We start from the raw sequence: 22,815 nt of genomic DNA, 5'->3' as shown, positions 1-22,815 counted from the left end.
ACCTCCTGAGGTCCCTTCCAGCCCAACACATCTGAGTCAGAGTGCTTGGAAAACGCAGCGCTGTCAGAACCGTCACCCTAGGCAGAGCCAACATAAAGCCTAGATGTCAGATTCCTTCAAAACCCCTGGAATGTCTTCGGAGGGAAAAACTGGCTGGCGGAGCTAGCTCAGTAGCACAGCCCACGGTGGATACTCTACTCTGGAATAAGTGTGTCTATTCCAGGATAAAGAACAGGAGGACTTGTGGCACCTTAGACACTAACACATTTATTTGAGCATAAGCTTTTGTGGGCTAAAGCCCACTTCATCAGATGTAGCCAATTCAGAACTCCAGAGAGGGAAGCATGCACGGGGGGGGGGGCCTAGATCAGGGAGGCAGCATTTCCTAGTGGGTAGAGCACTGGGCTGGATCTCAGGAGTCAGGAGTTCCAGGCCCAACTCTGTCACTGGCCTGGTGCATGACCTTGGGCAAGTCACTTCCCCTTTCTGTGCCTCAGTTTTCCTGGCTGTAAAATGGGGATAAAATGCTGCTTACCTCCTTTGCACGGCACTTTGATGGGAAGCGCTATGTAAGAACCTGGTATTATTAGAGCTGGACTATCGTTGTGATGCAACAAGTCCAATCCTCTGTCCAAACGCCCTCCACACAAACACCAAACATGCTGTATAGGTCAAGCAGTAGCTTTAATCTCATCCCCCATCACTGGTCAAGAACGCACACGATACAGAGAGTGGGGAGAAAAAACACACAGACACAGAACTGTATAAAGTTAGACGACAGCTCATACAAAACTCACAACATAGCTTAAAACCCACACGCACTGGACGTGAGTTATGTGGGATCTGTGTCTCTAGACACAGACCCAGCTTACATAGAAAAAGCCATTTCCCTTCTGCTGGGAGAACAATGTGGCCGTTTTTTCAGCCCGGTGTTAGAGAACTCAGCCAGGGACCAGGTTGCTTTTGGGAGTTAAACTGGAGCCTCCTGAACAAGGGTCCCTCATCCAACGGATCAAAGCCTATTCAGGAGGCTGGGGGTCAGTCTGTCCATTCCAAGACCACCAGGGCTGAGGCCTGCTCCATGTAGCAATGTTGTAACAGTAGAATTAGGTCACTGGGTGGGGGCGGGCGGGGTTACTGATAGCAAGACAGTACAGTCGCTAGTGTGGACAGTTAGACTGGTCTAGAGGTGCCTTATATTGGTACAGCCCATTTCCCTTCCCAAGGGGAAATAAAGCACCTTTGTGTCAGTATAACTGTTTGCCCACAGATGGGACTATACAACTTTAACTAGACAGACACACAAAGGCAGCGTGGCCTAGCAAATAGAGCCCTGGACCAGGGACTTGTTGAACCTGGGTTTGACTCCCATTTTGGCCACTGGCCTGCAGGGTGATCTTGGGCAACTCATTGTGCCTCCATTTCCCCATCTGTAAAATGGGGACAATGAGCCTGACCTCCATTGTCATCTCCTGCTGCACACAGCCAGGTGGTGTTGAAGTGCTACAACTTGTGTTAGACAAGCCCTTTCGTAAATAAGTACGGAGGCCGAGAGGGCTCAATCCTGCTCCACTTGAAAAGCATTATTGACTCTAACAGAGTCAGGTCCCTCAGTCCTTCGCACTGGGGCAAGTGAACTAAAAATCCAACCCCACTTCCCAGGAAGGCTACTGAGTCCAGGCTCCCCCTGACACATCCAGAACCTCATGAGCCCACACCCACCTCCTGGTACTGAGATCACACTGATGTCAGCTAAGGTGCTCAGCCCTTGAGGATTAATCCCTGCCCCCTAAAAAACAGAGAGCCCCAAACTTCCCTTGCATTTTGGCCTGTGTTTTCATTTACAAGCAGCAGAAGAATGTAAAGGAGGAAAGAGCAGCCTCCTCGAACCAGGAGGATTTTGTTTAGAATTAGATCTTTTCTCCCTGCACCCTTCCAAAGCTCGAATGGAATGGGGGGGGGGGGTAAAGAGGGGAGAAAGGAAGTGGGTCTTACTGAAAAACCATCTGTAACTAATGCAGCCACTTTCTAAATCAAGTCTCAGGTCTGCTTAGGGCGGCTCTTCCAAAATTACCCCCCCAGCAAACAGAAGCAATTTCAGACAGCGCAGCACCTAGTGGTCCAGCCTCCATTGAGGGTCCATGGTATTGGATGCAAAGATCAGAGCTTGTCGGGAATCTGACAAACCGTTCCCACCTCTGGGGGCAAAACACCACAACAATTTGTCAAAGCCAAACCTGCTTGTGACCAGGGCCTCACTGGCGCACTTGCTCAGTTCAAAACACTGGGAGGGCAGTGGGAGTTTAAAACCAGTGAAACGTCCTGTTTTAACACGGAAAGTTCCAGTTTTGGAGTCAAAACAACTTCTGGTTTTGAAATGAATGAATTCAGACTTACAAAACGATCAAAATCTAATGCCTCAACTGGAATTACTTTCTGCTCAGAAAAGGTGGAGATGGGAGTTTTTAGCCCAATTTTGGGGCAGGCAAATGTTTTGATCTCCAAAAACGTTAAGAAGATGGGAAAACTACTTCCCGCGCAGCTCCAGAAGAGACCCTGTTGACACCCTGAGCCAAGTATAGCACGAACGAGGCTTTACAGCCAGTCGACGGGCACAGAGGAAGAAAACCGACTCCTCAGGGAAAGGAATGAAGATGGCCCCACCTTGCAGTACTGGCAGAGCTGCTTAGAAGAAGCAAAGATTAGCCAGGGACAAGAGAGGCCCTGTTCCTACACCAGACGGCACAGACGCAGTCCCTCTTTCTCCACGTCTGACCCAAATCAGACAGCTCCAAACACACCCTGACTCTTTCTTACCTCACACCCCCACCTTTGAGATCTAAAAGGTCTCACTCTTTGCCCTCTCTTCCCTCCTCTTCCTCACTCTGCTCAGAACAGACCCCCCACCCATTCTTCCCACTGGCCTCATCTGCTCCTCCCACCCTGTGAACTTCTCCCCCACTCTGCCTGTTTCGATTCTCCTACCCTGCGTCAGAACTATTGCCCTGCATATCCTAAATGCTAGCAGAGGCCCAGATTTTCAAGAGCACTCACTCACCCTCGTTCTTACAGCCAGGGGAGGAGCCCAGTGCTCAATCCATCCGCCTCAGTTAGGTGCTTAGATGGAAGCAGCTAAAAAGAATCCAGCACCAAGTACTAAATCCAGCTGGAGTAAGGTGGGGTTCACTGCTTCTCAAGATAAAAGCAAACAGGCCCAAGGGGTTTCAAAGGCAGCTAAAAGCCGCTGGAAATGCACTCCATTCTGTGCAGCTCCCCACTGACCCGAATTGCTTGGTTATGGGACCAGCATCCGTGGACTCCAGCAAGACCTCTTGCACGGGTAGGGATGACGCTCCCGCTTCAAAAGCAAACGGCCAGAGGCTCAACAGGGCAAAGGATACAGCAAGCAGAGAAATCCTGCTGACGATCCAGCCCAGCTGCGACTGCAATCAGCAGCAGGTGCCGAAATACCATTTTATTTTAATGTAATCAAAATAATTCAATATAAACTGACTAAACTAAAACACAGAAGAAAACGAACAAGTGAAGGGAAAATAAACAGATTAGATCAAAGCTCTGGTGAACGTTGGCTGCCGGTTCCAAGTAGCAGGAGCTTTATACTGAGCTTTGTCAGAGACTGCAGCTTTTGGATAAATAGCTGGAACGGAGAGATTGAACCATTGCCAAATTTATTCCCACAGCAGCAGAGCAGGACGCGAGTCTTTTATGGAGATGGGTAACGGCTCACGCTGCAGGTGATGCCAGCCCGGCCCAGTCAGTTCTTATAGTGTCCACTGTTGATGACGATGTCATCATATTCCTCCTGAAAAACGGGAGAGCTTCGTTGATGACCGTAGCGGTACAGCAGGATCGAAGGGGCGTGGGCGTGTTTAGAGATTGTTACACAACAGGTGGGCAGGCGCAGATTAAAACAACTACGCACACAAAATCTGCTGTTGCTGCCAATGCCCCACATTCAGGTGTCTTTCCTTCTTGTATTAGGCTGTAGCTGGGTGGTTACCCTGCTCCTGCCCTGAAGGGCTTAAAGCAGCCCTGGGGGAAGGTTGTGGCTGGGAGCTGCTAAGCTGGGCTGATTGGGGAAGTGGCCGCAGCTGGCTTATACAGAGAGGCTGGGAGTCAGGAGCTCCGCAGTCTCTCTCTGGCTGTAGAGGGAGAAGGGCCTGGCTGCAGGGAGCTAGAGACAGGGTACCTGAGTGGAGCACAGCTGGGGAAAGGCAGAGGAGCAGGGGCGCTCCAGCCTGGAAAGGCTGCAGTCTAGCATTGGGCTAACAAGTACTGGGGGTTGCAGAGGGCAGCCCAGGGGTAGGCCAAGGCAGCAGGTCCAAACCCTCCTTGGCAGTGATGAGTAGGCTAATACTGCAGTCTGCCCCAGGACGTGGGGCTAGACGAAGACTGGCCGTAGCCTTAAACTGAGGAGAGGTGGGGATAGTGGGTAGGGGAGACCCTAAGACTGAGGGGTTTTGGCCAGGGGGCAGAACCCCAGATAAAGGGACACTGGGTCCTGGGAGGGTCACGGGGGCCAAGAGGCAGCAGATCACCAGCCGGCAGAGGGCACTCCGGAGCTGGAATGAGCTAATTCCTGGAACAGACCAGCAGGAGGCGCTGCAGGGGTGAGTCCGCACATCTACATGGGCTCATAGATCCTAAAGGCAGAAGGTATGACTGTGATCAAGTCTGACTTCCTGTAAAACGCAGGCCCCAGAGCCGCCCTGAATTAATTGCTGTTTGAACTACAGCAGATTTTGGGGGAGGGGGAACTCACAAACCTTGATTTAAACATTGTCAGTGATGGAGAATCCATCACAGATCTAGGAAAATTAAGGACTCTTACAAATGTGCCCTTATCTCCTGAAGCGAGACAAGTCTGAATGCTTCAATTTCCAACTACTAAGAGATGAAAGAGCCATCCACTGTCAAATTTCTCATACCCACGTAGCAGGCTTGATTGGTGCCATGGAGTGAGGCACCTTTAGGCTTGGCAATTCATAGCACTGGCATCCTGGGGCTTGCCATGTCAGTCATGAATGTTAAAAAAAACTCTTTGCGCCCTGGCACCTCTTTTACTACCAATTAAGCATGGTGAGGCTGGTACTTACAAACCCATCCCAGCATCTCTTAACCTGGTCTGTGTTAATTCAAATAGACCAGAGACGCAAGGAAATCAATCCCTTTGAGAAGAGAATCCCTTGCTGGTGAAAGATCCCTTTGGTCCGCACTGCTGCCAGTCGTAATGCCAGCTTTCCTCCCCCCACCATGTTTTAGAGGACCCACTCTAAGCGGGGGTTCCATCTCTGTGGGTCCTGTTTGATCTTCAGCATCCACTAGGCTTACCCAGGAGTGGACTAGGAACCAGACTGAGACCCGCCAATTCATTCCACCTGGGAGGTGCTACATAGCTGGAGGACGGGAATGGCCTTCCAGCACTGCTGTCTAGAGGGGGAGGGGCTGCTCCAGGACAGAGATGAGCCACACTCGCAAGGGGTGACACTTGGCCTGGCTTTGCCCAGGTGCCAGCGGCGCTCCAGCCTCCTGCGGCGTTAATTCAGTACCCCCACCCTACTCACGTCGCTGCTGTCAGCCAGGCTTTCCTCCGAATCCCAGTCGGGCTCCTCCGAGCCGAACTCCCGGAGCAGTTGCAAGATCTTTTGGTTGGGCCGGTGCACAGCGCTATAGATGGGGGTGTAACCGACGTACATCCGGGCCCGCGGGTCTGCTCCAGCGCGCAGCAGGCACTCCACAACTTCCGGGCTCTGCGACTCCACCGCCAAGTGGAGGGGACTCCGCCCACAGCTCAGCTCCTGCCAGCGGTGGACAGACAAGTCAGCGAGGCTGCCATGGAGTATCTGGGAAGGGTAAATGCCTTCTGATCTCTTCGCACCCCCCGTGGACATGATCCACCCCAGCCCCAGTACTAACCGCCTTGTTGAGATCGGCTCCGGCACCCACAAGGAGCTTGATCACTTCGAGGTCCTTCCGCAGGACAGCCACATGCAGCGGCGTGTAACCTGTGGAAACCAAGAATGGAAATTTTGATCACGTTGATTTCTGTCTCTCTTGGGCCACTTAGCAACCTATCAGTAGACCAGCTGGCTGCTATCACGGCAACACGAGAGGATTGTTCGCCCTGCTACTGAGGAGGGAAAAAAAAAACCAACAAGACTAGAGGGATCTTTTATGGAGCTGCCTCATCGATTTCTTTGCTCGTCATATCCTGCAGCAGGGAGTTCCACAGGTTAACACTAGACTATACGGCACACTATGTATCCATCCAGCATGCTGCCTTCTGGTTTTTGTCATCCCCAAAGTGGCAGGCCTCACTCACTGTTAAGCCACTTCTGCACTCAGGGCAAACAAGCATTGAAGCGACTTGAGTGGTAGCCAAATTCTGCTGTTCTCTGGCCCTTGGCTATGTTAGAGCAGCCCCAAGGCTTCTCTAACTCATGATCGGCCCTCCACAGGCTCGGGGGAAGCAGAAAATAGCTGGAGCGCTGCATGCTCTGGGAGCTGGGCTGGTGCCAGGCTATAGTGCAAGCTCCTTATTAGTCATGGAAGGGGAAGGAAAGGAGGGTGGGAATGCTCAGGACAAAAGTCCCACGTGTAACGGGCCCCGTGTATTTGCCAGGCGGATGATGAGGGGCTCCATACCATCATAATTGGTGCAGTCCAACTGAGCGCAGGCGTCATTCCCCTCGCCAGCCCTGTGCCCGCTCAGCGATGCCAGGAGCCACTGTGCACAGTCCCGCCAGCCCTCCCGGCATGCCAGGTGCAGCGCTGTGTGGCCAGCTTTCTCCTGCATGCAGAGCCCCGCCCCGGCTGCCATCAGCTTGCGGACAAAGTTGGAGGCGCCAAGGATGACTGCAATGTGCAGTGCCGTCTGGAGAAGGACAGCGAGAGAGACGGGGTGAGAAAGCTCAGGGTAGGTCTCCCCTAAAGGGGGCCTGGCCTATCCTCATCAATAGCACTAGAGATCACTTCTTTCAGTGGGTTTCACCCCAAATTCTCCCAAACAGCTTTGCACCCTATACCCCAGGAACAGTGCTGAAATGCAGCCACCTCCAGGCAGGAGGGCAGCAGCCAATTGCACAAGAGGGTCAGGAAATTTAGCCAAGGATGCCAGGGTAAATCCACTATTCTCACAAAAGCTGCCTGTAATACTCGGGTGTGGGGCGGACAAGGTCATATCCTCCCTGTGCACGAGGAGCTGCATGGAAGTCAGTTTATCTGCCCGGGATGAGCGAAAACCTCAGGATGAGTGAAGGTCGGCTTATGTCCTGAAACGAAGCCTTCCCTGACCCAGTATCTGCTTTGGTCCACTGCTGTCAAGCCCCCATGCTTGCTCCCCATCCCTCTGCCACAAAAGGGGCGGACGTGTTTTGATGCCAGCCCCGGTTCTTGAACACTTATTTTGCAGTAGCATCTCCATCAGGTTGGGATTCCATCGTGCCAGGTGCGGTACAAACACAAAGCTAGCAACAATCCCTGTTCCAAAGAGATGGCTGGGCTCTGTAACACTCTTCCCTCCTCCCACAAGTCATTTATGATGCTGAAGGGTTTTAACATGAGGTTGTGTTTCATTTTCCAACCAGCACCCCAAGCATTCCATAAAAGAGGTGGCATCATGTAGGGACCAGACTGGGAGTCAGTACTCCTGAGTTCTGGCCCCCAGCTTGCTGTGCAATCTTCAGGCAAGCCAATTTGCCCCCTCATGCCTCAGTTTCCCCACTGTAAAATGGAGGATGATACAGACAGGAAACGCTCCAGTCTTGGCCCAACCTGGCCCAGGTCGTTCTGCAGATCCAAGTATTCCGTCCCGGCCGTGTATTGCAGGATAGAATCCAGGAAGGCCTCATGCTCATGAATCACAGCCAGGTGGAGGGCTCTGGGGAGAGAGAAACAGATAACCACTCTACGCAAAATGAAAAAGCGGTACCACCCAACTGGCTGAAAATACCACCCCGGAAAGAGAAGTGATTAGCAAGCAGAGGAATCGATCTAATGAGCAAAGAGCATGCAAGCACCAAGCAGCTGACGAGGTAGCAGGGAGGCCATAGGGCAAATCTTGTATGTGTTTGAGCAATGGAAAAAGCTCCCAATGGGGACTGATTTGCAGACGCTGCCTAAAGCATCCCAGGACCAAGGGACCAGCGATTGACGGCCACTGTCAATGGAGAGAGCAGTAGGGGGGTCTGCAGTTTAGGGGGCGGTCTGTCTGCTGTGTGTCTGAACTCCAAAACTAGAGCAGGGGGGTGGCTGTGGGTCAGGACTGAGGAGCACCCGGGGAAAGCCAATGCCTCAGACCCCCCACCCCATGCTGCACTTTCTGGGACAAAACGTTAGTTAAGATCCAAGCGCAGGGCTGCATCCCAGTCGTTCGGAGGCGCGTTGCAGCGGTGCCCTGTCCCAGGACGGGGACCGGCAGCAGGGCTGGGGGGCAACGAGACCCTGGCACGGGACATTACCGAGAGAAAAAGGAGGGGTTCTCCTGGCTGTTTTTGGTGATACAGACTAACACGGCTACCACGCCGACACCTGTGCCCGCGCGGGGTCCCTGCGCCGCGGGGGCTGGCGGTGAGGGGATGACCCCCGGGGCAGGGCTGAACACAGCAGGCGCCCGCACACTTACGTGTCCCCGTCCTCGGTCACGAAGCCCAGGACGTGGTGCAGCCAGGCCTCGGGGGCCACCGCCGGCGTCTCGCCAGCCCGGGCCGCAGGCTCCCCGAGCCGCACGGCCTCCACGCCCCGGGTGATCGCCCCCACCGCCCGCCCCGCGGCCGCCCCCCAGCCGGCCTCCTCCTCGCCCAGGGCGGAGTCCAGCCGCTCGCAGCCCGACCCGCAGGAGTCGGGGGTCCTGGGGCCGCCGGGGTCAGAGGTCAGAGGGCGCCCCCCGGGGCCGGGGTCAGAGGTCACGGGGGGGTGCGGGGGGGCCCCCAGGCCATCCTGGATCTGGCTGAGCTGCCCCTCGCTCAGCGAGCCCAGGCCGCTGTCGCACCAGTCCTCGCCCGCCTCCGGCCGCTTGGCCTCGCCCAGCTCCGCCATGGCTGGGACCCCCCTAACCCTGCGGCTCGCGGGGCGCCGCTGCCATGCCCGGGCCGGCGCCGCCGCCTCAGGCTGGGCCCATGGAGGGGACTTCGGGGCGCGGGGAATTCCCCAGCGCCCCAGCCAATCCGCGCCGGGCTTCTTGGGGCCGCGGGGCAGGCTGGGAGTTGTAGTGCTGGGCGCGGAGCGCGCTGGGAACTGTCAGTAAAGGTCCGGGCGCGGGGCACGCTGGGAGTTGTAGTGCTGGGCGCGGAGCGCGCTGGGAACTGTCAGTAAAGGTCCGGGCGCGGGGCACGCTGGGAGTTGTAGTGCTGGGCGCGGGGCGCGCTGGGAACTGTCAGTAAAGGTCCGGGCGCGGGGCACGCTGGGAGTTGTGGTGCTCGGCGCGGGGCACGCTGGGAACTGTCAGTAAAGGTCCGGGCGCGGGGCAGGCTGGGAATTGTGGTGCTCGGCGCGGGGCACGCTGGGAACTGTCAGTCAGGTCCGGGCGCGGGGCAGGCTGGGAATTGTGGTGCTCGGCGCGGGGCACGCTGGGAACTGTCAGTCAGGTCCCGGCGCGGGGCAGGCTGGGAGATGGAGGGCGGGGCACGCTTGGAGTTGAGGTGCTGAGCGCGGGGCGCGGGGCATACTGGGAACAGGGGCGGGGCGCGCGGGGCGCTGGTAGTTGTGCTGCAGCCGCGGGGCATGCTGGGAGATGGAGCGCTGGGCACGCTGGGAGTTGTAGTCCTGGCCGCGGGGCATGCTGGGAGCTGGAGGGCGGGGTGCGCTGGGAATAGGGGCGGGGCGCGCGGGGCGCTGGGAGTTGTAGTCCTGCCGTGGGGGGCGGACCCGCTCCCGAGCCGTAGTCGGGCCTGGCGGAGCCGAGCGGGGCAGACACCGGGGCAGCCCCGCGCCGGGATCTATGGCCGAGCGGGACGGTAGATCGCAGGGACACCCCCAGCTACGGCGCCCCGCCCCCCGCGTCATTGGGGTCCCCCCCTTCCAGGGGGTTCCTGCCCCCGAGCCCCTCCCAAGTCACGGGCCCCCCCCTGCGCAGCCGGGGTTCCCTTCCGCCTGGGGCTCCTCCCCTTGTGCCCCGATCCCCACGGCCCCCCCTTCCCGGGGCTCCTTCCTCCCCCCCGGGACACAGACACCCCTCTTCCCCTCCCATCCCCCGAGTCACTGGGGTCCCTTTCCGCCTGGGGCTCCTCCCCTTGTGCCCTGAGCCCCCACAGCCCCCCCTTCCCGGGGACTCCTTCCTCCTGCCCCCCCCGGTCACAGACACCGCTCTTCCCCTCCCATCTTCCGAGTCACTGGGGTCCCCCCTTCCGCCTGGGGCTCCTCCTCTTGTGCCCCAAGTCCCCACAGCCCCCCCTACCCGGGGACTCCTTCCTCCCCCCCGGGTCACAGACACCCCTCTTCCCCTCCCATCCCCCAAGTCACTGGGGTTCCCCTTCCGCCTGGGGCTCCTCGCCTTGTGCCCCGATCCCCACGGCCCCCCCTTCCCGGGGACTCCTTCCTCCTGCCCCCCCTGGTCACAGACACCCCTCTTCCCCTCCCATCCTCCGAGTCACTGGGGTTCCCCTTCTGCCTGGGGCTCCTCCCCTTGTGCCCTGAGCCCCCACAGCCCCCCCTTCCCGGGGACTCCTTCCTCCCCCCCGGGACACAGACACCCCTCTTCCCCTCCCATCCCCCGAGTCACTGGGTTCCCCTTCCGCCTGGGGCTCCTCCTCTTGTGTTCCGAGCCCCCACAGCCCCCCCTTCCCGGGGACTCCTTCCTCCCTCCCAGGACACAGACACCCCTCTTCCCCTCCTATCCCCCGAGTCACTGGGGTCCCCTTCCACCTGGGGCTCCTCGCCTTGTGCCCTGAGTCCCCACAGTCCACTGCCCCCCCTTCCCGGGCACTCCTGCCTCCCACCCCCCCGGGTCACAGACACCCCTCTTCCCCTCCTATCCCCCGAGTCACTGGGGTCCCACTTCTGCCTGGAGCTCCTCGCCTTGTGCCCCAAGTCCCCACGATCCCACTGCCCCCCCTTCCCGGGTACTCCTTCCTCCTGCTCCCTCCAGGTCACAGACACCCGTCTTCCCTTCCTATCTCCTGAGTCACTACGGTCCCCCCTTTCCCTGGTGGGCTCCTGTTTCCTTGCATCCTGAATCACTGGGAGCCTCCCTTTCCTGGGGGGCTCCTGCCCCCGCCCCCAGCTTCACCTGAGCCAGCAGGGTCCTCTTTCCACCCAGGCCCTTTCTAATAGTAACTTTGATTTTTTTTTCCTTTCCGTGTTGCAGCAGCGGGTGCCGGAGGAATTGAGGCAGAGAGGGGCTCGGACTCGCCTGTGAGTATGGGGGAGGGAAGGGATGTAGAAGCCCTTTTAGGTAGGAAGTCAGGGTTCCCTTTTGTGGTGAGGCCCAGTGAACTTGCCAGGAGGGTGCATATACTTGGTCTGAGCTAACCCATTGCATCCAAGGGTCAAGGGGAAACCCCATCAGGTCCTAGCTAACCCTGTCCCTCCTCGTCCCCTACAGTCCATCCCCAGGGCTCAGCCCCGTGTGGCTTTCAAATCCCACAGTGATGACACTGGACCGCGGTGAAAGTCTGACCCAACAGTTCTGCAAATTGTCCCTTCTGTGTCTGGCATGAAAATCCTTAGAGGGACGTTGTTTGGTCGTGATCTTCAAACCCTTTTCTGGTGATAAACCACCAAAGCACGCTCCCTCATGCAGCCGGGAATAGAACCCAGGAGTCCTGACCCCCCCAAGCCTCTACTCCAGTCATTTAGACCCCACTTGCCTCCCGCAGCTGGGGCTAGAACCCAGGAGTCTCCTTGGTTCCAAGAACTCTCCTTGGTTCCAATTCCCCAGCCGATTCTACCCCAGACTGAGATGCTTCTAAGAGCAGCCAGTAAAGGTAGAAGACAGTTCTGTGTTCACGTTGTCTTACTTCACCCACTGATGGTTTTATATTTTGTTCTTCAGGACTCTGATTCTGACTCCGAAAACGGTGGTGCCTCTGGAGAGTCTGAAAGTAGGTGGCTTGTGCTTTATTTTAGGGTGGAATGGGGAGCATGAGGAGGGCCAGCTGCATGGGCTTCCTTTGTGATATAGAGGGGATGGACTGTGCGTAGCCAGCTAGCGAGAGCCTGAGAGAGCCAGCTGGGTCTGTTAATTTATGGCTATTCCTTCCTCTCGGGAAGCTCTAATGCGTCGGGTGAACAGCGGTAGCATCTGCAGTTAGACCAGCCTCTTCCATCCAGGCTTCAAGGCAAAAACTGGTCTGTGGCAGGAATCGAGACTGAATAATCTTTCTTGATTGTGCTTGTCGGGCCCCTGAACGCCTCTTGGTTTCTAACATATTTGTCCTCATAACGCCCTGGGAGGCAGGGCAGCACCATTATCCCCAGTGTACAGATGGGGAAACCGAGGCATGGAGCCTGCCAGTTCGGCGACACCACCTCCACAAAAGACGTTAACTGAACTGACTGGCGCACTCTTCTGCTGGCTTCGCTGCGTCGGCACTGGGGGTTCTGTTAGCACAGCTGTGTCGCCTAGTGGGCGTGAACACTCCGAGTCCACAGACCTGCCCGGGGAGAACTTTGCAGCGTACGCCAGGCCTGAGTGACTTGTCCAGCGTCTCACAAGGAGTCAGTTGCAGAGCTGTGATTTGAACCCTAACTACTGGGCCCTCCTTCCATTCTTCCGCAGCATCTTCAGGGCACTTTCCAAACATTAACTGATCTTCACAATCATCTCTCTCTTTGAAACTGGGAAGTGGGTTCCTGAGGGGGAAACTGAGGCATAGGGAGAGGCACTGCCTTGCCCAAGGCTGCTCAGCAAATCCATGGAGGAGCTGGGATTAGAATCCAGGTATCCTGGCTCCCAGCCCCTCCTGCACTAACTGCTACCCTCACTTCCTTCCCACAGCTGGGGATAGAACCCAGGAGTCCTGGCCCCCGGCTCCCTTACTGTAAACACAAGCCCCCTACTCCCTTTCCAGAGCTGGGATCAGAACCCAGGAGTCCTGGCTCCTAGGGGACCACAGCGGCTAATGTTGTTTGTTCTCTCCCTTTCAGTGGATTTCCTGCGAAACCTTCTGTCCCGGACGCTGGGCCTGGGCCGCAAGAAGCCAGAGAAGGTGCTGGATGAACTGACGTTGGACGGAGTGAGCCGCTTCATGCAGAGCGAGAAGTGTAAGCTGACTTTCCCTTCTGAGACCAAGCCAGGGAGTGAATCCTCGTTCTAATCCCCCAAACAGGAAGGGGAAGGTGCTGGGGGTAACCGTGCCTGGGAGAGACCGCGGGCCATAGGGGCTGCCGAGAGGGAGGTGTAGAGCCGACCATGGATGTGGCAGGGACTCCATGCTGGTGTAATTTACAAGCCGAGGAACAAGTCTGACTTACACATTCATCTGTGCTTCGGTGCTCCGGTGCTCCTGGGAGAGATCAGCCTCCATGGGCCTGAGTCACAGTTACTCCTCCTTGGCACTTGGGACTGGTGGAGGTGTCTTTAAACCTCCCATGTGCTGCTCGTATTCTGGGCCTGGCATAACTTAGAGCTGCCTCAGGGCTGCTCTGCTGAGTCTCTGCTCCCCATGGCCCCTGTGTGTTCTGGCCAGTCTGGTCCCCCATGCTGGGAGCGGGGGCCTCTGTGCCAGCTCCATGCCAGCTGGGGAGGCCCCTAGGGATGCTCTGAGGGCTGTTCCTCCTTGGAGCAGCACAGAGGGGCCTGCGTGTAACTGCAGATCAGGACCTGGTCCAGCAGAGGTCAGGAGTGCGGGGAGCTCCCTGGTTTGGTCTCGATGTTAGACCTGACAGTCTAGAGGTTTGCAAATTGGGGGGCTCACGTGGCTGCCGTGAAGTCTACCAAGGCAGCCCCTTCCGCCTCCCCCCCGGAAGCGCAGAGAGCTTGGGGCTGTTTCCCAAGTAGCTTTCCAGAGTCAGGTTTGACGCCTCCCTCTGTTACTTTGCAGGCAGGAACGTCGTCTGCATAGTGGGCGCTGGGATCTCGACCTGTGAGTACAGCAGCGGGCGCAACAGTTAGATCATTCATGTTGAAAAGAAACCAGCGCGTAGCAATAAACCGAGGGGGTTCTGATACAGCTCAGTTTCCCCGTAGTGTTTCTATAGCACTTTCCATCTTAAAGCTGTCTACGAGCCACTGCTGAAATGCAGCCACCTCTGGGGTGGAACGCGGCAGCTGTTTGTACAGGGATCTCTCACCCCTCCATGGAAATGCAGACGACTCTTGAGGGTGGCAGCTGTTTATACTGGTCCCTCTTCCAGTGCCGAGACACAGCCAGTTCTGGGGTTGGGGCACAGCAGCTGTTTATGCAGGGATCACGCATCTAGCACCGAGGTGCCTCTGCCTCTGGTGTGGAGCGTGACACGAGAGGAAGTGACGATGAATCCTGGATCTGATGGAAACTGCAGGAGGATGGTAGGGAGGCAGGATGGAATGGCGCAGGCTGGAATTTGACCAGAACGCTGTCTCTAAAGCCAGGGTGTTATTGGGCAGAAGGGAGGGGAAGGTGCTATGGGACCTTGAGTGACCAGGAACATTCAGGACTTTGTCTTGTTTGAAAGACAGCACCTCTGGCATCACAGCGCCCCCTGTTGGGCAGTGGCTGAGCAGTTAATGGGGTTATATCGCGAGTCCAGACTTGCACGTTAGCCAAGTTTCATAGCCAAAGTACCTGGCTCCAGGGCACTAAGCCCCAGCACTGGTCAGACTCACAGAAGACCTGTCCGCACCCAGAGTGGGCTCCCTGTAAATCCTGGGATGGATTCTGTGGGGATTTGAGGGACTTTGGCAGTTCCCAAGTCCTGGTGAAGAATCCAGAATCCCTAGAACCTGATATCTCTGCCCACAGCTCATCTAAAATGTGCTGGTGGCACCCCAGAAAATGAGCGTTACTAGAAAACTGCTTCCCTGCTAGGCTGAGGGACAGGGAGGTGACCAGCCCCTTGCTAGAGGGCTCCCCCGGAATTGAGGCATCTGTTCTCCGTCTCATACCATTGACCGACGCCGCTTGGCGTTTGGGTGGGTTTTCTAAGAGGCTCCCCCTTGTGTCCCTCAGCCGCGGGGATCCCCGACTTCCGGTCGCCCGGCACGGGGCTCTACGCCAATCTGCAGAGCTACAACCTGCCGTACCCTGAAGCCATCTTCGAAATCAACTACTTCAAGGTAGCACCCTGGGTTCCTCCTGCCTCGGAGATCCCCTTCCACAGTGATCGAGCATTGCCCGGTGGGCCACCTAAAGGGTCCCTTTGATCAGTTTCACCCTCCCACGTCCTAAAGAATTCCCCTCCGTTGTCCGCACTTGCAGACCGGTTGTATTCTTGTCCAGCCCTGGTGCCCGAGGCAGCCAGAGTTTGATCCCCAACCGAGGATGGATTGAGGTTAAAAACATGACTGGGGCTCGCAAAACTGCTCATGTTTCTAGTCTCATTGGGGAAACTGTCCCAGTTTAATCTCCTGAAGATCTCGGGGATAGACGCTGGCACTCGCTGCCTCCCTTTTCGAGCCAACCGGACAAACTAAATCCCTGTCTCTCTAAGACACAGGCAGCCTGGCACAAGGGAGGGCCGAGCCCCGGTAGCACCCCGCTAGAGCTGATGGGAGCTCAGCACCGGGCCATAACACAGGTATGGGGGAATCCGTAGCGCCGGAGATCAGGAGCCGCGCTCGTTTTGCACAGAGGTGGGTGCGGAGTTCAAATACCGGGGCACCGGGAGAATTGAGGGTGGCCAAAGAACTCCCCCCACCTCTGCTTGAAGGCCTGATCCTGAGAAGTGTTCGCCAAACCCAAGAACTGTGGGGATTGCTCAGTGAGGAATCATGTTGGGGGACACACGGGATTTGTTCGGAACCTGTAAACCAAACAACCCGACCCCCCAAAACGTCTGTCTATTTCCCTCCGCACAGCAACACCCGGAGCCATTCTTTGCCCTTGCCAGGGAGCTGTATCCCGGACAGTTTAAGGTAAATCCAGCCTGAGCTATCGGACGCACTTCTCTTTTTCTACCATCTTAATACAGAGGCATTGTGTAGCGCTGTGACCCGGAGAATGAGCGCCAGAGCTCCTGGGTTCATTCCTTATTCCAGGGAAGGGAAGGGGTCTGGGAGCCGGGACTCCTGGGCTCTCTGATCCTGGCAATGGGATGGCAGGGTATTTGGGAATAGATCGTGGATCAGATGAAAAGACCCAGCCAGACGCCCCTCGCTCCAGATCACAGCGCTGTCCCCTCCGGGCTGTGTTGGGCCCGATCCATGGATCCCATTGGGTCACACCATCCAGCCTCCAGCCACTGTCCCACTGTAAGGTGTAAAACTCCCCTTGATGCACCTTCCCGGGCAGTCCTAAGCCAGGGGGCAAGAATCTCTCCTCCCCCCGTGAGCTGGGAATCTGCTGGTGTAAATAAAAGGCAGGCACAGCTGCTGCTGACCTACAAGGGAATCCTCAACGCTGTCCCCCCTGCTCCGTTCCAGCCCACCGTGTGCCACTACTTCATCCGGCTGCTGAAGGAGAAGGGTTTGCTGCTGCGCTGTTACACGCAGGTGGGTGACCCCTGGAAGGCCCAGCGAGGTGCGGGGGGAGGGCATGGGGATGGGCTTAATACACTTAAGAAGCTGGGACTCCCAGCCCATGGGAGGGGGCACCGCCCCTCTTTGTTCCTGCAACATCCCCCAGGCTACTGAGGGACACCCCCCTCCATGCTCCAGGAGCCTTCCTGCTGCTCTCCAGCCCAGCTGAGCTACTTGCTGACTTCCTGCTCGCCAGCTGATCAGTCCCAGGTGGGGTTAGGCCCCGCCCCCTTTAAAGGGCCAGCCACACTGTGATTTGGGGCGGAGGGGGGTCTAAGTGGGGCATTCAGGGGCGTCAGCTCAGCCTGGGAGCACCAAAACTAGGCCTGGTCGGTTTCACTCCCTAGGTCCCGCAGCGTTACAAGAGGCAGGTGGGTGTGTCTGTCTCTTGCAGAATATTGACACATTGGAGCGGGTGGCTGGACTGGGCCAGGAAGACCTGGTGGAAGCCCACGGCACCTTCTTCACCTCTCACTGTCTCGGCTCCTCCTGCAAGAAGCAGTACACCCTGGACTGGATGAAAGGTACCTCTGCCCCCGGCTCTCCTTAACTGCCTCCATCAATGGCCACACCGTTCAGAGTCCCCGTGGTGCCCCAGTCCATCGCCAGTCGAGATGGGTACGTAATCCACAAGGCCCTGTTACTCCCCATCCGTTCCAAGAGCTCCCACCCCGCCAGTAAGAGAAGGGGCATGGGGAGACAAATCAGCCTGAGGACATGACAGGAGTGAAGCAAAGACTCCTGCCGGGTTCTCCCCCAGCGAATGGACAGCCTGCCGGGGGGGAGTGAGAAGCTAGGGGAGAGTCTGTCATACGCAGGCTTGTCCTGAGCTCGGAGCTCTGGTTAATGGTGGGGAGCAAAAACCGCGGGACTCACTAGGGTGGTAGCCGATCTCTCTGACAGACGCCTGTATGCTCAAAGGCGAGGCGGAGCGTGGGCATTTGAGGTTAGTGATCTCTAGGTCTGCATAGCGCTCAAGAGGACGAGGCTGTCGTTCACATTCCCTTGGGTCTCTACACAACGTTGGGACCTCAGGAATTGCCTGCTTGGATCAGACCAGATGCCTGTCTAGCTTGGTATCCCATCTCTGACGGTGGCCCGAAGCTGCAGAGGAAGGTGCCGGATATGTTGTGATCTGCTGTCACGTTTGCTAGTTTCCTGATCTTTTGAGTGTTAGGAATCTGCTCGAAGCTTTTTGATCTCTTCCAAAACCCGTTAGAATCGCTAATGTTCATAACTTGCAATTGGTTCCCATCAGAGCCTCCTGTTCCCGCCTCCTCCAAAGCTGAGTTGAGAATCCGGCCACTGACTTTCATTCCTTTTCCCTCTTTCAGAAAAGATTTTCTCGACTGTCACCCCCAAGTGCGACAAATGTCAGAGCCTGGTGAAGCCAGGTGAGTGTCTAGTCCTCGCCCACTGGTGATTCGTTTGGGGGTGATGAAACTAACCTGGTCTATGCTAGGAACATACATCGGTCTCACTTTGTGTCTCAGGGGCGCGAAAAATCCACCCCCCCGAGGGACACAGTTATCCCGACCTAACCACCCACAGTGCTAGGATGACAGAAGAATTCTTCCATCGATTTAGCCATCACCTCTCAGGGAGGTGGATTCCCTGTGCCGATGGGAGAACCTCCCATCGGCGTAGGTCGTGTCTACACTGAAATGGTGTCGCTGCACCATTGTAACGCTTTGAGTGTAGACGTACCCTAAGAATTGGAGCATGGATCTCTCTTCATGTCTGTCTCTGTGTATGTCTCTGCTCCTGCAGTGTAGTCTCGGAGAGCAGCTTAGCAGATACCGGTAGTAACAATGCTCTTCTCTTCTGATCTTCCTTCGGCTCCAGAGAGCTCGAAGGATTTAGCAAATCTGAATTTGCGGCTCCCCTGAAAAGCAGCGAGGAGAGTTCTGTCTCCACCTCTGAAAATGCAGCCATCTCTAGCGCAGAGCACAACAACGGTTTAACAGCGGGCAGCAACGGTTGAGGACAGGAAGTGAAGAATCCCGTATCTAATTGAAATGGCGGAAGTGGGAGGGCAGGGAGAGGAAGAGGAAGGTGATTTCTAGGGAGGTGGAATGAAATTCCCCTGAGACTTGTACGTTTCCAGGGCTTTTTGTTCCAAAAGTGATTTACAAACATAGGCACAGAACATGGTTGAAATGCAGCCATCTCTGGAATGGAGAGCAGCAGCTATTAAAAAAGTCCCCCCAGCACGGTGACCGGAAAGCCAGTTTTGGCTCAGGGCGCCAGAGCAATCACGTGCTCTTGGGATAAATTCCCCACGGACGGTATATTTATTTGTGATGGGGTCGCACCTGGGGTCCTCGTCCGTGCCTGGGGCTCCTTTGTGCTAGGTGCTGTACATGTTTGTTGCTATTAGATGTATTATGGTAGCGCCTTGGGGTCCTAGGCCGTGGACTCGTCAGGGACCAAGCCCCTATTGTGTCAGGGGCTGTACAGGCACAGAGCAAACACATGGTCCTTGCCCCCAAGAGCTATATTCGCAGCGGACAGGAGCTGGGGGCTTCTGAGGGGTGTCTGAAGTCTGTGGGGCCAGATCCCCAGCTGGTGTGAGTTGATGTCACTCCATGGGAGTCAGTCATGGGAGACTGGTGTAGATCAGCCGAAGCACCGCTGACTTCACTGGAGCATTGCTGACTTACCCTAGCTGAGGATCCGGCCCCGGGAGGCTGACGATCTGCCGTGGCTTCTCCTCGGCCCTTGTGCATTGAGTGTGACGGCTTCTCTTCTCCCTAGATATCGTGTTCTTTGGGGAGAGCCTGCCCCCCCGCTTCTTCACACTCATGCAGTCAGTAAGTGCCTCAGCCAGACGTGCTCCCAGCGTCGCCTCCCCAATAAACACCTGCCCACCCCCAAGTCCTGAAGCAGCGGGTATCTATCTTTGATGCAGGCAGGATACTGGGGTAGATGAGCCAGTTCTCTGAGCTGGGACAGCAGCAGGGAGTGTAGGGAGGGATCCTCAGTTGGTCTGATGGGGGCGGGGCAGATATATGGGCCTGGATGGGCCCACTGGTCTAATTCGGGGGTGGGAGGGGGCAGTTTGATTGGGGACCGGGGGGGATATACAGGGCTGGGTTGGCCCATTGGTCTGACCTGGAGGAGAATACAGGGCTGGGTAGGAATATGGGACTGCATGGACCCAGTGGTCTGACTTGTAGGGGGGAACACAGGGCCGAGGGGGTCCGTTGGTCTGACTTGTAGGGGGGAACACAGGGCCGAGGGGGGTCCGTTGGTCTGACGTAGGGGGGAACACAGGCCGGGAGGGGCCTATAGGGCTGGTTGTCAGGGCAGTAGTGTATGTGTAGGGGGGATTACCAACCCCATGGTGGCAGCTGGCAGCACGGCGCTAACCCTCTGGCCCGTACTCCCTGCAGGATTTCCAGAAGGTGGATCTGCTCATCATCATGGGCACGTCGCTGCAGGTGCAGCCCTTCGCCTCCCTCGTCAGCAGGTGGGTGGTGCTCCGGGGCCACCTGCGAGGCCCCCTCCTGCGACTTGCCCCCTCCTGACCTCCCCTCTCCTTGTCTGACACAGGGTGCCCACAAATACTCCGAGGCTGCTGATTAACAAGGAGAAGACTGGGCAGGTGAGGCCTTTCTCGGTGCCCAGGAGCTGCGGGGATGGACTGCTCGAGCGGGTGGGATGACACCACCCTGCTGGCCTGACATGTTTGGCTGCATCCTGCCAGGGGAAGGGGGTGAAATTAGCACTGTTGGGGGTGGGAGGGAGACAGTTGTGATGTCCTCCCCTCCCCCCCGAGTTTTTTCCCAACCCACGCCCCAAAATCTTGGACATCCACCTAGCGAGCCTAGGAGAGGAGTTGGGGGGGGGGGCAGGAGTCAGGGTTTCTCCAGGGGGCTCGTATAGTCTCCTGGTGGGCCCCAGGAGGCCCCCTCTCCCCCACAGCTTCCTGAGAGCCTGTCTGTCCTCACCAGTGGTCTGTCTTGTCTGCAGAGCGATCCCTTCATGTCCCTGATGGGCCTCAGCACCGGCATGGACTTCGACTCGGAAAAGGCCTACAGGCAAGTTCCCTGGGGCCGAGGGGCCAGGGCAGGTCGCACAGCCCACCCTGAGAGAGGGGTGATGGTCATGGATGGCCCGTTTCATTGCTGGGGGGCAGGCTGGGTCCACCTGGCTCCTGGGGTCCAAGGGACAGGAAACGGGCTAATGTTTAGGGCAGGGGATGGGGGGGCCGGGACGCCTGGGTTTTCTGCCCAGCTCTGGGAAGAGAGTAGGGGTGTAGTGGGTTAGAGTTGGGGGGCCGGGAGCCAGGACTCCTGGGTTCTATCCCCAGCTCTGGGAGGGGAGTGGGGTCTACTGGTTAGAGCAGGAGGGCTGGAAGCCAGGGCTCCTAGATTCTGTTCCTGGCTCAGGGTGTGTGTTGGGGGGGGTGTCTAGTGTTTAGAACCAGGCATGGTGAGAGCTACACCTCTTGGCTTCCTGCCCTGCCTTTGCCACTGAGTTGCTGAGACCTTGAGCAAGTCGCCGAACCACCACGTGCCTCAGTTTCTCCTCTGTAAAACAGGGCCAGCGATCCTTCACAAGCGGGGAGACCACTGATGCTGAGAGAGCCCTTTCAGATCCCTAGCTGACAGGCACTAGAGACGGGCAGCGGGCTCTTCTGCCTCCTGGGCAGGTGACCTGGGGTGGGGGGATTCTCCCCGATCACAAAGCCATTTCATTAACACCCGCTTATTGGCTTCTTCCCCTATGGGGCTGTCCCTCCCCACCCCAGGGATGTGGCATGGCTTGGGGAGTGTGACGAAGGCTGCACCGCACTGGCCGATCTGCTGGGATGGAAGGTAAGGGCTCCTTTCCTGTGTATTCCTGCCTCCTCGTGTCTACGCACCATCCCAGAGTCCTGTGCAACCTCTTCTTAAGAGCCCAGGTGTCCTGGCCAGAATCCGAGCTCTAGTGACCCCATTCGCTTGGAGCTGCCTTTGCTCCAGGCCTGCTTAAAAAGTTGCCGCGTTGCGCCCCAGAAGATGCTGTGTTTCAGCTCTGGGTAAGCGATTCACAGACGTAGTTGCCCTGCCCTTCCCCCAGAGGTGGCTGCATTTCATAGTGTGTGTGTTGAGGGGTGAGTATGCTATCCCTGTATAAACCGCTGCCATGCTCCGCTCCAGAGTTGGCTCCACCTCTGCGCTGGATGAGGGATCCCTATATAAACAGCTGCCATGCCCCACCACAAAGGTGGCTGCGTCTCAGTGCCAGGTGTGGGATCTCTGTATACACAGTACGGCAGAGCGAGCTGAGATCCTGGAGGAGGAAAACGCCTCTCTCAAGGACAAGGTGGTACAAACAGTGCCACCAGAGATCTTTGCTTTAGCCCTCTTCCCAAGGCGGACAGCTTCTTCCCCTGCTCTGCCCCTTGCTCGCCAGCCCCACTGCCCTGTGTTTTTGTGCAGAACGAGCTGGAGGAGCTGGTGAAGAAGGAGCACTCTGCCATCGATGCCAAATCGGGGCAGGCAGGTGAGGCTGGGGCAAGCCCTTCCCCTCCCCGGGCTGGGGCAACAGCAAGCCTCTCCACTCCCCCAGCGAAGCCGGGGTCATCGACCCAGAAGGAAAGCGACGCTGGAAGCAAAGTGGAATGATGGAGCCCGGCCGTGGCTGGTGAGGGCCGTTAATTGAAGCGGATTAGAACTCGCCACTGCCTGGACAGTCTTCCCCTATGAGGGATGAGCGCCGTCTCTGATCTAAAGAGGGCTGGGAGCTGGACTCACCCCAAGTTTGCAGCTCGGGGGGGAGGGGTTGGATCAGAGAGGCTGGGGAAGGGATGAGATTCAGGGGAGTTTGACTCTGGAATCGCCTATTCTGGGTGAGCTGGGGCTGCTTTGAATCATTTTGCGTTAACCACGTGGTTTGTTATTTCCCCACCAAGCTAGAATAACTGAAATCCAGGGCTCAGGGAGAGCACCGCAAGATAGACATGCATTTCCTTTCTAATTCGTTCCCCCAGCTGGGATTCCATTTCCCGGAGACCCAGCTCGCTAATATGTCAGGCCCCAGACTTTCTGACAAGTGTCACCAAAGCTATTAAGTGCATTTGGGCTGAAAATTGAATACCAGCATATTATGCAATCCCCAGCTCCCCCATTCTGTGTTTAATTTGGATTAGTTATTACAATGTATTAAGTATCACTTGACTATTAAATTTTAGCATCTTGGAGGCAAGGCTT

General features: G+C 56.9%; 2 protein-coding genes across 2 annotated transcripts; one reads left to right on the top strand and one right to left on the bottom strand.

Moving 5' to 3' along the window:
• Positions 1 to 665: 665 nt before the first annotated feature.
• Positions 666 to 9,117, bottom strand: NFKBIB (NFKB inhibitor beta). The gene is made up of 6 exons (XM_030544431.1): positions 8,645 to 9,117; positions 7,795 to 7,900; positions 6,667 to 6,895; positions 5,938 to 6,026; positions 5,586 to 5,819; positions 666 to 3,823 (listed from the first exon to the last, which is right to left on the bottom strand). Exons 1-6 carry the CDS (start codon positions 9,055 to 9,057, stop codon positions 3,776 to 3,778), a joined length of 1,119 nt encoding a protein of 372 aa, XP_030400291.1. The 5' UTR covers positions 9,058 to 9,117; the 3' UTR covers positions 666 to 3,775.
• A 763-nt stretch (positions 9,118 to 9,880) lies between these two features.
• Positions 9,881 to 22,805, top strand: SIRT2 (sirtuin 2). The gene is made up of 16 exons (XM_030544427.1): positions 9,881 to 9,974; positions 11,324 to 11,370; positions 12,011 to 12,059; positions 13,105 to 13,221; positions 14,001 to 14,042; positions 15,108 to 15,214; positions 15,956 to 16,012; positions 16,520 to 16,588; positions 17,010 to 17,139; positions 17,950 to 18,009; positions 19,373 to 19,428; positions 20,011 to 20,087; positions 20,171 to 20,222; positions 20,591 to 20,658; positions 21,372 to 21,438; positions 22,045 to 22,805. Exons 1-16 carry the CDS (start codon positions 9,959 to 9,961, stop codon positions 22,228 to 22,230), a joined length of 1,200 nt encoding a protein of 399 aa, XP_030400287.1. The 5' UTR covers positions 9,881 to 9,958; the 3' UTR covers positions 22,231 to 22,805.
• Positions 22,806 to 22,815: the final 10 nt, after the last annotated feature.

This window comes from Gopherus evgoodei, unplaced genomic scaffold (genome assembly GCF_007399415.2).
Source record: "Gopherus evgoodei ecotype Sinaloan lineage unplaced genomic scaffold, rGopEvg1_v1.p scaffold_34_arrow_ctg1, whole genome shotgun sequence".
In the NCBI taxonomy this organism is placed as follows: domain Eukaryota; kingdom Metazoa; phylum Chordata; order Testudines; family Testudinidae; genus Gopherus; species Gopherus evgoodei.
The sequence above is the reverse complement of the archived record's forward strand: the minus strand, read 5'-3'. Positions and strand labels throughout refer to the sequence as shown.

Excerpts from the sequence above, each read along its gene's own strand:
- NFKBIB (XM_030544431.1), bottom strand. The coding sequence starts at position 9,057 with ATGGCGGAGCTGGGCGAGGCCAAGCGGCCGGAGGCGGGCGAGGACTGG. Across the intron at positions 7,901-8,644 it reads GTGACCGAGGACGGGGACAC|AGCCCTCCACCTGGCTGTGA; the intron begins GTAAGTGTGCGG and ends CTCTCTCCCCAG. Across the intron at positions 6,027-6,666 it reads GGACTGCACCAATTATGATG|GTTACACGCCGCTGCATGTG; the intron begins GTATGGAGCCCC and ends TGGTTTCCACAG.
- SIRT2 (XM_030544427.1), top strand. Across the intron at positions 15,215-15,955 it reads TCGAAATCAACTACTTCAAG|CAACACCCGGAGCCATTCTT; the intron begins GTAGCACCCTGG and ends CCCTCCGCACAG. Across the intron at positions 20,088-20,170 it reads TTCGCCTCCCTCGTCAGCAG|GGTGCCCACAAATACTCCGA; the intron begins GTGGGTGGTGCT and ends TGTCTGACACAG.